The 14,978-nt window shown below is 46.1% G+C and overlaps 1 protein-coding gene across 3 annotated transcripts in view; it reads right to left on the reverse strand.

The window, feature by feature from the left end:
- NUP160 (nucleoporin 160) overlaps positions 1-14,978 on the reverse strand; it is a 58,224-nt gene that overhangs the window by 22,013 nt on the left and 21,233 nt on the right. For 2 of the 3 annotated variants that reach the window (XM_077820750.1, XM_077820748.1), the window contains exons 15-21: positions 11,747-11,912; positions 10,966-11,084; positions 10,714-10,874; positions 3,818-3,951; positions 2,771-2,841; positions 697-856; positions 114-183 (exon numbers count right to left, since the gene is read on the reverse strand). In XM_077820750.1, the coding sequence (XP_077676876.1) occupies positions 114-183; positions 697-856; positions 2,771-2,841; positions 3,818-3,951; positions 10,714-10,874; positions 10,966-11,084; positions 11,747-11,912 (881 nt within the window). The remainder of the gene's footprint in view (positions 1-113; positions 184-696; positions 857-2,770; positions 2,842-3,817; positions 3,952-10,713; positions 10,875-10,965; positions 11,085-11,746; positions 11,913-14,978) is intronic. The other variant, XM_077820749.1, reaches the window with a different exon arrangement.

Below are 14,978 nucleotides of genomic sequence, written 5' to 3' on the forward strand. Positions count from 1 at the left end.
CTGGTATCCAGTTGTTCTCTCCCCCCACAGGATCTTTGCTGGTTGCAAGAGTAAGCGGATCAGACACCTTGTTAGAGAGAGAAAACCATTTGCCACGTGTTGAGAACGCTTACCTGTAGCTGGGTGTACTGACAACTGCCCATCAAACATTCTGGGAAGAGGAAGCCAGGATTACTGGGCCATCTGAATATTAGATAAGGAACGGGGCAATTCGTTCATTGTCAGGGAAGAACTTCAAGAACAGGCTTGAAATGTGAAAGCCTCCGGTGCTCAGAGGTCACATAAGTCATTGTTCTGTAACAGGGTTTTCCCATCTTAGACAAAACGGGTAGTCCGCCTAAGTCCATCATCTCAGAGAACACCCCCACACCTCCATCATGCATCTAAGCCAAATGTTTCAAACCTGGGGGCCTAAGGTTAAGGGTTTAGAACCCATGTGTGAGCACCGAAAAGGTGGCCTGATTTTGAGAAGTTCTGAACACTCACAAATCCTACTGAAGAGGACTGGAATCAGGTCACTCTTACTTAGAGGTCTAAATATGGATTCAGGAGCCCAGAATTGAAGCTTTGGCCTCATTAATTGTGAGACACTAGACATGCTCTCCAGGGAGACGTGTGTCTATTTCCAGCTTCAGGGTACTGAGCAACATTCAGTTACAGACACACCCTCACTCTGGCTTAATAATTCAAGGATACAAGAGTGGCAGGAGATCAGCAGCAATTGCAGTAATCAGATGAGGCCAGTTCAAACTAGTTTCACTCAGAGAGGTATTAGGCTGGGAGAAGAGGTGAGATATTATGTGTTTTCTGGCCACTTCCTGAAAAAATAATTCCACAATCGTCTGAGGGCTGGACACTTTAAAAGACAAATGAAAAAAGGGTTGACAAACTACATACACACAGCTTAGTAGACATAACCTCTTCCTAGCCAAATCTGTATACTGTGCTCATCACAAGGGGTCTACAGGCTACTTATACACCCAGAGTTTAATACTCTAAGTGGTACGTGTAACTCTGGGGGTACACAGAGGTCTTCCAGGGAGTACATCAACTCATCTTGATATCTGCCTAGTTTTAGCACAGGCTACATAAAAGCATTAGCGAAATCAGTGCAAACTAAAATTTCACACAATGACTTGTTTATACTGCTCTATATGCTATACACTGAAATATAAGTACAATATTTATATTCCAATCAGTTTATTTTATAATTATATGGTAAAAACGAGAAAGTGGGCAATTTGTCAGTAACAGTGTGGCTAAGACACTTTTGTACTTTTATGTCAGATTTTGTAAGCAAGTATTTAGATGAAACTTGGGGATACACAAGACAAACCAGACTCCTGAAAGGGGTACAATAGTCTGGAAAGGCTGAGAACCACTGCTCTAACACACTGAACCAATGTTTCTGGATTATTCTTTAATATCTCATGGATTCAGACTTCAAGGTCAGATGGGACCACCATGATCATCTAGTCTGACCTACTACACATCACAGGCCACAGAACCTCCCTACCCTCTCCCGTAATAGTCCCATAACCTCTGGCTGAGCTGTTGAAGTCCTCAAATCATGATTTAAAGACTTCAAGTTACGGAAAATCCACCATTTACTCTAGTTCAAACCAAACAAGAGAGCTCCTCCTCCTGTTGCTGGGATCCAGGAGTCCATAAGCTCAAGTTTCATTTCTACTGTCTGGCATTCTGTGCCCTCCAACTGAGCAAGGCTTCCCTTTCTGCTTAAAGGTTATACCAGCTGGAAATAGAACCCAGGTTTCCAATACGGCAGACCCAAAGCTTAGCCATTTGTGCGTCAGGCTCCTTCTGATGGACAGTGTGGCTAATACAGAGCTATGCTGTCTGCAAAATGGGGTTATTCAAGCACAGTGTTTCAGTGTTACGCATCTTCCTCTAGACAAGAGGCTAGACCACATGTATGATGGGATAACATGATTTTGGCAATTAATTGATCTTTAACCATTCATGGTAAATAGGCCCAATGGCATGTGATGGGATGTTAGATGGGGTGGGAACTGAGTTACTACAGAGAATTCTTTCCTGGGTATCTGGCTGGTGAATCTTGCCCACATGCTCAGGGTTTAGCTGATGGCCATATTTGGGGTCGGGAAGAAATTTTTCCTCCAGGGCAAACTGGAAGAGGCGCTGGGGGTTTTTCGCCTTCCTCTGTAGCATGGGGCACGGGTCACTTGCTGGCGGATTCTGTGCACCTTGACGTCTTTAAACCATGATTTGAGGACTTCAATAGCTCAGACATAGATGAGAGGTTTTTCGCAGGAGTGGGTGGGTGAGATTCTGTGGCCTGCATTGTGCAGGAGGTCAGATTAGATGATCATAATGGTCCCTTCTGACCTTAATATCTATAAATCTACTCCTGCTGCCAGTTATTGTAGTTAACCATGTGGCTTGAGTGGCAGAGGTAGAATGGTTGAACCCTCCCGATATGGAAGGGGCTTTACAAACACACAAACCATTTCTCATTTTCTAAAAACGTAGGAAATTACATACAAAAAATACATTAAAAGAGCCTCATCTAGGTCACAAAGTCACAGGAAATGCTTGAGTGGAGAACTGGCTTTACTTTAGCCACATAATTTTTGTGGACCACAAGAGAGTGGGTGATGAACATATCGAAAGATAAGCCCCTTGAAACTGGGCCCCAAGAACTTGGCCCCCCAAAAATCACTAGTCATGTCTGAAAGTATGGGCTTAAAGTCAGAATTAAGAGCTGAAGACCTTGTAGCACATCTCTTACCTAGTTTATGTGGTGTTAAGGCTGAGGTGTCTGTTAACTCCAGTACAGATAAGTGCTGCAGGTTGGATTCCCTAGGGGAGAAAAATCTAGCTATAAAGAGAGACAAGCACATCCTGTGTTACACATTCCAGCACTGTCCACATGGAACCCAACTGGTCACTGAAATGACCAGGGTGTGAAACCCTGCCCCTGCACAGCAAAGACAGACTCAGTACCCAAGGGAAAGTCAGAAATCCAAAATGCTTTGGATATTTTCAGTGTCCATTCACAATGTAGCTGGAAAGAGAAACGATCATTTACAGTTGTCAAAGCTACTCTGCGTCAGTCCAGATTCTCAAATATGACTGCTCCAGACCAACAGATGGAAAGAGCAACTCACTTTTCAATGAGTTTTTATTGAACAGTAAAAACCCAATCACTGACCATTATACCAAAATTACAGTACAAAAATATAACAAGTTGGGAATCGGGACAGGAAGAGAACAAATCAAAGGTGGGAGGGAAAAAATCAAACTATTTTGTCAGTGTTTCATATGTATCTAGACACTTGGTATTTCACAAAGTTTTACTTATCAAACCTAATATAGCTGCCTAAAAGCAGCTTCCAACAAGTCTCACAGGACTTGTCTGTACAGTGTCGGGAGGGGAGGGGGGAAGCTTTTGTTTGTCTCTTTGTAGAATTCCTAAAAAGAAGCTTCCAGTCCATCCACCCAGGAAGAACCATCTCTGACATAACATGGAAGCACTTCAGCTGCGGGGCACGAATCTTTCAGTGAGAACAGAAGTAACGGAACATTAACAATGAAGTGACCCTCCTCGTCCCTGCAAGAAGAAAGTTAGACCAAGGATCTGAGTTGACCATAGTCTCTTAGACTTACAATTAAGACTCTCTTATCACCCAAAGAGAGGTATTTTCTTTAAGATTCTTAGAATTAGAACCCAAGATGATGTCTCATCTGTTCAAAGGGCATTTCAGACATCTCAAAGGATTTATATGAAACCTATCAATCCACTTTGACTAGAGAGATTGGGAACACAAGCACTTACAACGTGTCGACTGGAACGTCCGATGCCAAGCACTGACTCGCCCATCTGATCAGGTAATAAGACAACAGCAAAGGAGAGGTGCGATGCAGCAGCTCCTGCTGAGACTGGAACAGCTGACCCCCTCCCAGAATCATCTGTAAGGAGACCAAAGCAGCTAGCATTATAACTGAGGCCAGGGATAGCCAACTGCTTCAGCTGAGACAAAACAAAAGTGACATTACAAAGAGTGTCAAAGGTCAGCATGGGGCCCAGCCTTGCTAGCCATTAGTGGTCACGTAGCGTATGCTAAACGGAAACAGGACATTTGCATTCCAAAGCATTAAACAGACCAGCACCAAAACAACAAAAGCTGCATATTCATTTTGTTTCATTACTTCGGTGCAAGCTGGTATGCAGCTCAGTCCTTACCCAGGGCCTGGGCCACACAGTGAAAGCTTAACACAGAGGTAAGGCTATAAAGATCTGAAGGGCATGAAGTGCAAAGGGGGGAGAGGAGCTGTTCCAAGTTCCACAAGGGGACAGATAATAAAATTTTCTGTTAATTATGAAAGGGAAATTTGAGGCTGAAATTGGTCTTGTTACAGAGGCAGCACCTCTCAGGCTCTCAATAAAACTACATGCAAGTTTTTATTGGTATATTTCAGTTGGGGATGGGGGGGTTAAAATAGTTACATCTGTAAGAGCCCTACAGTAGGCAGTGTGAAGGTGCCTTATATGGATATAGTTATTCCCCTTCCTATATGTGCATAGCTATACCAGTATAATGCTCCTTTATACTGACATGAGATAGACAGTTTTCTTCATCAAATCGTCACTGAACCAATTTTAGACTTGGTTTTAATAAGTCTGGTAAGCTGGTCACAGGAATCAATCTTGGACTAAGCGTTCACAAGTTGATTCAGGTTAAATTAAATGGAATGATGATCAAAACCAGGTTGTCAACCCTGGCTTTTGATTTCAAAAGGGCAGACTTTGGGAAATTAAGGGAATTAGTTAAAGAAGTCAGCTGGACTGGATAGATCAAAGACTTACATGTGGAGGTGGTTTGGAATTTCTTTAAATGAACTATACAAAAATTATCTGCAATTTGCATCACAAGCAAGGGGCAAAAACTTGTAGTGAAACCCTCCAGACCCAGCTAGATGAATAACCACCTTAAAGGTTTTTAAGAGTAGACCAACAGCCTACAGGGAATGGAAAACGAGATTGATCAGCAAAGAAAGCTACATCATAGAGGTTAGAAAATGTAGAAATAAAGGTACGAATTGCTACCTATCAAGCTAAATTAGCTCTTGCCAAGGAAATTAAGATACATAAGATGTCTTAATTATATAAAAAGAATAAGGAAGGATAAATTTTGGCCACTGTGCAGTGTGGATGAGGAGATTAAAGGTAATCTAGGTATGGCCCAAAATCTACAATGAATACTTTGCCTTGGTTTTCAGTAAGGGGGATAATGTGAAACATGGGCATGAAGGCAGGATGCCTGATAGAGATGGCCACAGTTGAGGTGGAAGAAAAATGTAAAGAGCTCAATGTGCTCAAATAAGGGCAACTGGATAATTTCCATCCCAGAATACTAGAAGAACGGCACATAAAAAAGCAGCTTACAAGAAGTGGAAGATTGGACAAATGACCAGGGAAGAGTATAAAAATGTTGCTCGGGCACGTAGGAATGAAATCAGGAGGGTCAAATCGCACCTGGAGCTGCAGCTAGCAAGAGATGTTAAGAGTAACAAGAAGGGTTTCTTCAGGTATGTTGGCAACAAGAAGAAAGCACAGGAAAGTGTGGGCCCCTTACTGAATGAGGGAGGCAATCTAGTGACAAAGGATGTGGAAAAAGCTAATGTACTCAATGCTTTTTTTGCCTCTGTCTTCACAAACAAGGTCAGCTCCCAGACTGCTGCGCTGGGCAACACAGCATGGGGAGTAGGTGGCCAGCCCTCCGTGGAGAAAGAAGTGGTTAGGGACTATTTAGAAAAGCTGGACGTGCACAAGTCCATGGGGCCAGATGCGTTGCATCTGAGAGTGCTAAAGGAGTTGGCAGCTGTGATTGCAGAGCCATTGGCCATTATCTTTGAAAACTCGTGGCGATTGGGGCAAGTCCCAGATGACTGGAAAAAGGCTAATGTAGTGCCCATCTTTAAAAAAGGGAAGAAGGAGGATCCTGGGAACTACAGGCCAGTCAGCCTCACCTCAGTCCCTGGAAAAATCATGGAGCAGGTCCTCAAGGAATCAATCCTGAAGCACTTACATGAAAGGAAAGTGATCAGCAACAGTCAGCATGGATTCACCAAGGGAAGGTCATGCCTGACTAATCTAATCGCCTTCTATGATGAGATTACTGGTTCTGTGGATGAAGGGAAAGCAGTGGATGTATTGTTTCTTGACTTTAGCAAAGCTTTTGACACTGTCTCCCACAGTATTCTTGTCAGCAAGTTAAAGTATGGGCTGGATGAATGCACTATAAGGTGGGTAGAAAGTTGGCTAGATTGTCGGGTTCAACGGGTAGTGATCAATGGCTCCATGTCTAGATGGCAGCTGGTATCAAGTGGAGTGCCCCAAGGGTCGGTCCTGGGGCCGGTCTTGTTCAATATCTTCATAAATGATCTGGAGGATGGTGTGGATTGCACTCTCAGCAAATTTGTGGATGATACTAAACTAGGAGGAGTGGTAGATACAGTGGCAGGTAGGGATAGGATACAGAGGGACCTAGACAAATTGGAGGATTGGGCCAAAAGAAATCTGATGAGGTTCAACAAGGATAAGTGCAGGGTCCTGCACTTAGAATGGAAGAATCCAATACACCGCTACAGACTAGGGACCGAATGGCTAGGCAGCAGTTTTGCAGAAAAGGACCTAGGGGTGACAGCGGACGAGAAGCTGGATATGAGTCAACAGTGTGCCCTAATTGCCAAGAAGGCCAATGGCATTTTGGGATGTATAAGTAGGTGCATAGCCAGCAGATCGAGGGATGTGATCATTCCCCTATATTCGACATTGGTGAGGCCTCATCTGGAGTACTGTGTCCAGTTTTGGGCCCCACACTACAAGAAGGATGTGGAAAAATTGGAGAGAGTCCAGCGTAGGGCAACAAAAATGATTATGGGTCTGGAACACATGACTTATGAGGAGAGGCTGAGGGAACTGGGATTGTTTAATCTGAAGAAGAGAAGAATGAGGGGGGATTTGATAGCTGCTTTCAACTACCTGAGAGGTGGTTCCAAAGAGGATGGTTCTAGACTATTTTCAGTGGTAGAAGATGACAGGACAAGGAGTAATGGTCAGAAGTTGCAGTGGGGGAGGTTTAGGTTGATATTAAGAAAAACTTTTTCACTAGGAGGGTGGTGAAACCCTGGAATGCGTTACCTAGGGAGGTGGTAGAATCTGCTTCCTTAGAAGTTTTTAAGGTCAGGCCTGACAAAGCCCTGGCTGGGATGATTTAATTGGGGATTGGTCCTGCTTTGAGCAGGGGGTTGGACTAGATGACCTCCGGAGGTCCCTTCCAACCCTGATATTCTATGATTCTATGACATGATACTGCTAGTCTGGTAGCAAGGATTTGTAATACATCCATCTAGTTGGGGGTAGTACCATATGACTGGATGATCTGTAACATTGTACCTCTATTATGAAAGGGAACAACTGATCCAGGCAATTACAGCCTGTTAGTCTGAGCGTAGAATACAAAACTTTAGAACAAATTGCAAAGGAATGAATAATGAAATTTATGGAGGTAAACCGAAAAGGAGACGTACTGCAACACAGGTAGATTGTGCCACACTAACCTGATTTCTTTCTTTGAGAAAATAACTGATGTTTTAGAGAACAGAAAAGCAGAAGATCTAATGTACTTACACTTCAGTAAGGCATTTGAGTCAGGATCATATAGGAAATTATTAGTTAACTTAGAGAAGACAGGAATTAGTACAAGAACTGTAAGAAGAATAAAGAACTAGGTAAAGCAGTGGTTTTCAAACTGGGGTATGCGTATCCCTAAGGGTACACGAGTTCTCATCATGGGGTACACGTGAAAAATCATGTGATGGCAGACAACTTGGCAATCTAACCATAAATATATTATGAACCTATTTCAGATGGGGGTACATTGTAGATTACATTATTTGGAAAGGGTTACGCAGTCTAAAAAGTCTGAAAACCACCGAGCTAAAGGGAGAAAGGCAACAGGTTGTGTTGAAAGATGAACTATCGGACTGAAGGGAGGTTACTAGTGGAGTTCCTCAAGGATCCATCATGGGGCCAGACTTTATTGAATATTTTTATTAATGACTTTGGCACAAAAAGTTGATGTGTGCTAATGAAATTTGCTGATGATACAAAGCTGGGAAGCATCAACAATACGGGGGAGGACTAGAATATTATACAGGAAGATCTGGATGACCTTGAAGATTGAAGCAAGAGAGATGGGATGAAATGCAATAGTATAAAGTGTAAGGTCATGCACTTAAGATCTAATAATAATTTCTGCTACAAGCTGGGGGCTCATCAGTTGGAAGTGACAAAGGAGGAGAGACCCCTAGGTGCATTGGTCAATCACAGGATGACTATGAGTAGGGCCCTACAAAATTCCTGGTCCATTTTGGTCAATTTCACGGTCATGCAATTAAAAATAGTTAATTTCACAGTTTCAGATGTTTACTTTTGAAATTTCATGGTGTTGTAACAGTGGGGGTCCTGATCCAAAAGGAGACCAGGCGGGGACACAACCCCCCCACGGGATTTCCACCCTCACTTCAGCGCTGATGCTGGCAGGGATGCTGCCTTCAGAGCTGGGTGAGCAGAGAGCAGCAGCTGTTAGCCTGGTGCCCAGCTCTAAAGCTAGAGATGATGACGGTTGGGGTTTTTTCCACCTTCCTCTGCAGTGTGGGGTGCGGGTCATTTGCCAAGATTATCTGGGTGTATCTCTATCATTTCCCTGCCATTGTGCGGGCCTCTGGGTGCATCTCGGTCCCTCCAATTCTTTGCCTGTGTCAACTAATAGCCTAGTCTCCTGAGGGCTGTAATATTTGGGTCTGATGTCGGTTGTTGGGTTTAGTGCCCAGGCGCTCGGTGGTTGTTGGTGATTTGTGATACAGAGGAAGTCAGACTAGATGATTTTGGGGAACCTTCTGGCCTTAAACACTATGATATAACTACATCCACATGTACTGCTTTAGCTATCCCGACCTGGCTGAAGTGGTACAGCTTTCCAGTGCAGAAAAGGCCTTACTCTTCAGCCTGCTCAGTTCAGTCTCTTCCACTGTGATGGAGAGCTGGGGAATAAATGCAAAGAGAGGGGAACCTGCAGGTGGTGCTGTTTGGGAACAAAGCACTGAAAATCCTGCTCCCCTACACAAAGAAAGGGATTTGCTTGCTGCTGCCCTAGCGCACAGCACCATAAGACAGGAGCACGGGATTGCTGCTTTGTTTTGTGATACAGGAGGGCCAGGGAGCAGTGGGAGTGCTAGAGGGGAAATATATAAACTCAAGGCTAATTAAGGTGTGGTTCCCTGTAGACTAGGGAAGGTGGCTGCAGGTTAATTGGAGCACCTGCAGTCAATTAAGGCCCTGTTAGGAAACTAATAAAACCCCCTGCTTCAGGCAGACAGATGAAGAGGAGGAAGGAGAGAGGACTGGAGCTTGGAGGTGTGCTGTGAGACTTGGAAAATCAGAGAACTGAAATAAGGGGGACCCTACCCACTAGGGGAGGGAGACTCCCTTCCCCAGCATCTAAGGACTGCAGGTACCCCACCCAAGGGGGAAGAGGGTAAGAACCTGCAGGGGTTGAGAGGGGCTGGGGCTCAGAGTGAGGAGCAAACCCAGACCCCTCCCCCGCTTCCCTCCTTTACCACCTTCGACGCCCCAAGAACAGGGGCAAGGGGTGGCATCTTAGCTCCCCGCCAGGAAAAGTGCAGGACCCACCAGACTAACATCGGCCATCTTGTCACAGTTTGCACCAATGAAGGCAAAGCATGAGGGGTGAGGGCAACAAAGGCCTGCCTGGCCACATCTCAACAGCCTCCGGCATCTGCAGGAAGAGAGCCAAAGCTCCAGCTTAAGGCACCGGGGCAGATCAAGATCCTGAAAGCCTAATGGCTCAAGGATCCATCAATATCTGATGGGGTTCAACAAGAGCAGAGTTCTGCGCTTCGGAAGGAAGAATCCCATGCACTGCTAGAGGCTGGGGACTGACTGGCTAAGCAGCAGTTCTGCAGAAAAGGACCTGGGAATTAGCTGGATATGAGTCAGCAGTGTGCCCTTGTTGCCAAGAAAGCCAATGGCATATTTGGCTGTATTAGTAGGAGCATTGGCAGCAGATCGAGGGAAGTGATTATTCCCCTCTATTCGGCAATGGTGAGGCCACACATGGAGTATTGCGTCCAGTTTTCGTCCCCCCACTACAGAAGGGATGTGGACAAATTGGAGAGAGTCCAGCAGAGGACTGGGGGCTGGGGCACATGACTTACAAAGAGAGGCTGAGGGAACTGAGATTATTTAGTCTTCAGAAGAGAAGAGTGAGGGGGAATTTGACAGCAGCCTTCAATTACCTGAAGGGGGGTCCCAAAGAGGATGGAGCTCGGCTGTTCTCAGTGGTGGCAGATGACAGAACAAGCAGCAATGGTCTCAAGTTGCAGTGGGGGAGGTCTAGGTTAGATATTCGGAAACACTATTTCACTAGGAGGGTGATGAAGCACTGGAATGGGTTATCTATGGAGGTGGTGGGATCTCCATCCTTAGAGGTTTTTAAGGCCCGGCTTGACAAAGCCCTGGCTGGGATGATTTAGAGGGTGTTGGTCCTGCTTTGAGCAGGGGATTGGACTAGATGACCTCCTGAGGTCGCTTCCAACCCTAATATTCTAGGATTCTGTGATAATAGGTTTCTGGGCCATACTCACCGCATCGCCTAGCCTCAGCAACAGCTGCTGTAAAATCAACAAGTCCCGGCAGATTAGGAACCGGGTGGTGGCCATCTTGCACACACCCCGGCATACCACAGTCACTGCTGTGCCACTACCATAGAGCTGAGAGAGGTTCATTCGCACGTTGAGGGGCTGAGCTGAAAGACAGGATAAGAGTGGAAGCCAAGTCAACTGCAACCCCGAAACCACTACTATCTTACTAGCCAAACTGCAAAGGTTGTGTCATACCACCTCTTTCTATTTCCACCTCTGTCTCATAGTCCATTTCCCGGATCAGCACACCAATGGCATGGATAGGGTTTCTGATCTCCTGCAGCTTACTGTGAATATCTTCCATCACGTTCTCTCTGTAAGGGCAAACAAAATTCACTGGCACCAATGTATGTAATGTCAACAGACCCCCTCCATCAGTGACCCCCATAGTAAGAGATCCAGAAGTGAAATTGGTCTGACCACATATTGTGGAGGGGCAATTCCCCTCCACTGTAATAAAAAACATTTTTTTGACCCATGAAGGCACCATACTCACGGTGAATCCACTTGCTCCTCTCCTACCCACTCTGGAGAGGAATAACTTGTAATTGGCTCAGGATACTGATGCTCCATGAGTTGGTGTGCAAGGATCATTCTAAAACCAGCTAGCTGAACCTCCCTAGCTATCTAGAGACACTTGCTTTCATGTTGCGAAGAAGACTATCCAACTCAAAATTGAAGCTCCTGTTTCTGGACACCATGGCTCAGAATTCCTCGCCACTTTAATCATCACTGGAGAGAGTTTCCAAGCATCTACAGGATTTAGGAGCACAAACCCCACTGAAAGCCAATTATGACGCGTGCTCCAAAATCCTTTAAGTGCTTGGAAAATCTCCCACTATGGACCTAGAATTCACACATCCTGAATCACACTTAGAAGACTCCGGTAAAGGGCTGTCTAGGGCTAACTCTGCACAGACAATTCGCGCATTCATCTTTTTACAAAGGATGTACGTTACACAAAGAGTTCCCTTACGTGTCATTAGCTATCAAATCTTCCAGGATCTGCTCTGCAGCCTTCTCTGGAGGCTGAAGGCGGGAGCAAGCCATTTCCATGATGAATGCCATTTCCATTGAAATAGATTCTCCAATCAGCCGAAGGCACTGGACAAGGCACACAACATCGCGAGACATCTCCAGATCTGCAGTGAAAGAACCTGACTGTACTCTCATGCAAATTGTTTCAAGGCAAAACCAAGTTAGTTCAGCTCATTTCATAGGAAAGCTCCTAGCAGCAAATTTGCCCCAGCAACACAAGACTCCATCACTAACTAATTAGATAATTATAGGCTGACTACACAGAGGAGCTGAAGGTGGTAAGATATCGGTGCAGTTTTGTTTGAAAACCGGTAACAGGAAATTTCCCTTCAGCCTTCTCCAGTTACAGGAGCTGGATGAAAATAAACTGAACAAATGGGGAAAACATGCCTAGAAAATAAAAATCACAGCCAGACTTGCCCTTTCATACCTTGGCTCCATCCATTCAGAACAAGGATTCTGCATCCTTAAGCAATTTCCCAGCATCTTGTAAGGACCAGAGATAGCACATCCACAGACCTGTTTTGTCTAGAATACCAAGAACAACCCTGCAGTCTCTAATCTAATGCATTTTTAAAAACTCTTAACTAAGGAACAGGTACCTCTAATCCAGGCCCATGACACCTCCACTGGCCCAGCTGTCAGCACTGGGAAGAGTCCTATTGTACCTTCCATTAGGAAACACTTATGTTATTGCCGTCACTTGCTAACAACTGCTATAGGTAGAACTGCAAGAGGGTTTCAGTCTAAGTTCCCTGTGAGCTGCGTGGCCGCGCAACAGCCTATTTAGCTCCAGCCCCAACCTAGACCCCCCGACCCAGCCCGGACCTGTCGCGGCCGGAGCGCTCCTCCCTGAACCCAGCCCCAGCCAGACCGGCGGGGACTGGGAGAGGGGCGCCTATCCTGCAGCCCCAGCCTGGGTGCGTGGACAAGGTAGCAGAGGTGACTGATGAGATCAGACCCATAGCAGAAGATAGCCACGTGGGCTGGGGGTTTCCTGCTGAACTTTCTGCGGCTCAGGACCAGCAGTGGGAGAAATGAATACTAGATGTGAGCCAAGCTGGGCTTGGTGGAGTGGGCGGCATGTGGTGCGGGGAGCGTTAACCCCAGAGCTGAGGGAGGAGGGGAAAGGTTTGGGCAGCAGCGGGCGCTGGCGAGCTCGTGGACTGGAGGGTGCAGGAGGAGGAAGGGCCAGGGGTTGAAGAGAATGCAGTGTTGTTGCTGCTGCTCCGTAATTCTCTGATGGAGACACTGGTGGGCAGCGCTGGGCTCGGAGTCTCCGTCTCCCCAGTTTTATGCTGGTCTGACTGCATTTAAGTCACTGGTGTGACAGTGGAGAATCAGGCCCCTGGTGTGCACCTTATCGCCTTCGAGGACACCACCCTGGTTCTCCCTTTGGGCAGGACCTGGTGAGCTGCCCGCTGGGCTTGCTCTTGACTCAGTGTAGCTTCTGTGATGGAGCTCATGGGCCGAGCTCAGCAAAGCCCTGTGCTCACTTCCCTGGAGGTGCACTGTCTGTAACGAAATCGGCATCGCATCAATTCCAGGTCTGGGAACGTTCCAGGTGTCAGTGGGTTTGGTGAACGTTGGAAAAGCCTGATTCCACTAACTCATACAATGAGTCTGTAGGCTGTGGCTCCAGGGGGAGGCAGGAAAGCAGGGTCACTGTGGATCTGAGGGAGGCAGTGACCTCCGGGGGATCTGTGGCAGCGGGACAGGGTCACTGTGGATCCAGGGGAGGCAGTGACCTCAGGGGTAGAGCACCAGAAAGCCTGCTGTGCCTGCAGCACCCAATGGGCGTTGTATGGGCCTGATTTTAATGCAGGTCAGGTTGCTGGAAGCCCCTTTCCTCCACTCTGGCCCGCCCCTCTTGTGGGCCTCTGGACCCCCGCTACGGCCAATCCCTCCCTCCAATTGGGTGCAAACGTTTGGGATGAGCGTACAGCCTGGCATCCGTAAACAGCGAAGTGCATAACCCTCTCGTAATGCCAACTATCCCTTTGCTCTGGTGTATCTTGGCTGCCTCTGCTTAGCTACAATTCTCTGCAGTGAGTGATGTTATTCCTCTGTTCTACATCTTCACGTCGTACTGTCGCTTAGACAGGTTTGTGGCTAGTGCTTCAAAATGGAAGTTTCCTGTAATGTTTTTGTAGATCTTTTCCCGAGGAGGAGAGAGAATCATGGATCTGACCTGGGATGAGCTGAAAAAAGAGGTGACCATCGCTGTGGAAAACGAGGTGAGGTTTCCACTGAGTGTTTTATGACGACAATCATCACTGTGGTATCTTAGCTCCACAAGTAGAATTAAAGACTAAATCCACAGATGACCCATGGCCTAACTTTCTTCCCTGCTTCCCCCAAAGCAGTTGCATGGTTTAAAAAAAAAAAATTCCTTCTCACTACCCACCGTAGACCTGAAGCACCCTCCTGCATTCCAAACCCCTCATCCCCGGTCCCATCCCATAGCCCACACCCCCAGCCAGAGCCCTCACCCCTAACCCCCACCCCAAACCTCTGTCCAAGTCCTGAGCCCCGTCTTACACTCCGAACCCCTTGGCTCCACCCCACCTCATGAATTTTATTATGTGCACCGATATGAAGGTGATGTGTCTCACACAGCCTCCATACTGGGGCATGTAACAAAATTCATTCCGCACATGGGTGGGAAAAATTAGAGGGAACACTGGTTTCAGTTATAAACCACTGTTGCGCTTAAAAGCTTTCAGAAAATCATAACTACTGATAAAACTTTCATCCCTGATTTGTGTCCTAAAGGTGACTTTAAATATTTGAGAAAAAAATCGAACGTTAGCAATTTGAAACAAGCAAGGGGTAAGACTGCTAGGTTGGTGGGAATTCCTTGGATTTCCTGAGCGTCCAGCTTTGCTTCTCTGAATGCACTGAAGCTTTAGTGTCTGTGAAATCTGAATTTGGGCAGCAGGCAAAATAATTTAAATTCAAGGCAAATGAATATGGATGTGTGGTAACACAATGTTACAGTTTCCCAGTTCATCACCAGCACATGCATAAGTGGACACTGAGCTGGAACTTTGGCTCGGCCAGGTTGCACATCATGGAATATTTTCTATTCCTGTTTTTCTGGTTAAATATGTAGCTCAACATGTATTCCAAGACACACACAAGGCAAGCTGTTGCACAGATAATATTAC

The sequence above is a fragment of the Eretmochelys imbricata genome, chromosome 6 (assembly GCF_965152235.1).
Source record: "Eretmochelys imbricata isolate rEreImb1 chromosome 6, rEreImb1.hap1, whole genome shotgun sequence".
NCBI lineage: Eukaryota > Metazoa > Chordata > Testudines > Cheloniidae > Eretmochelys > Eretmochelys imbricata.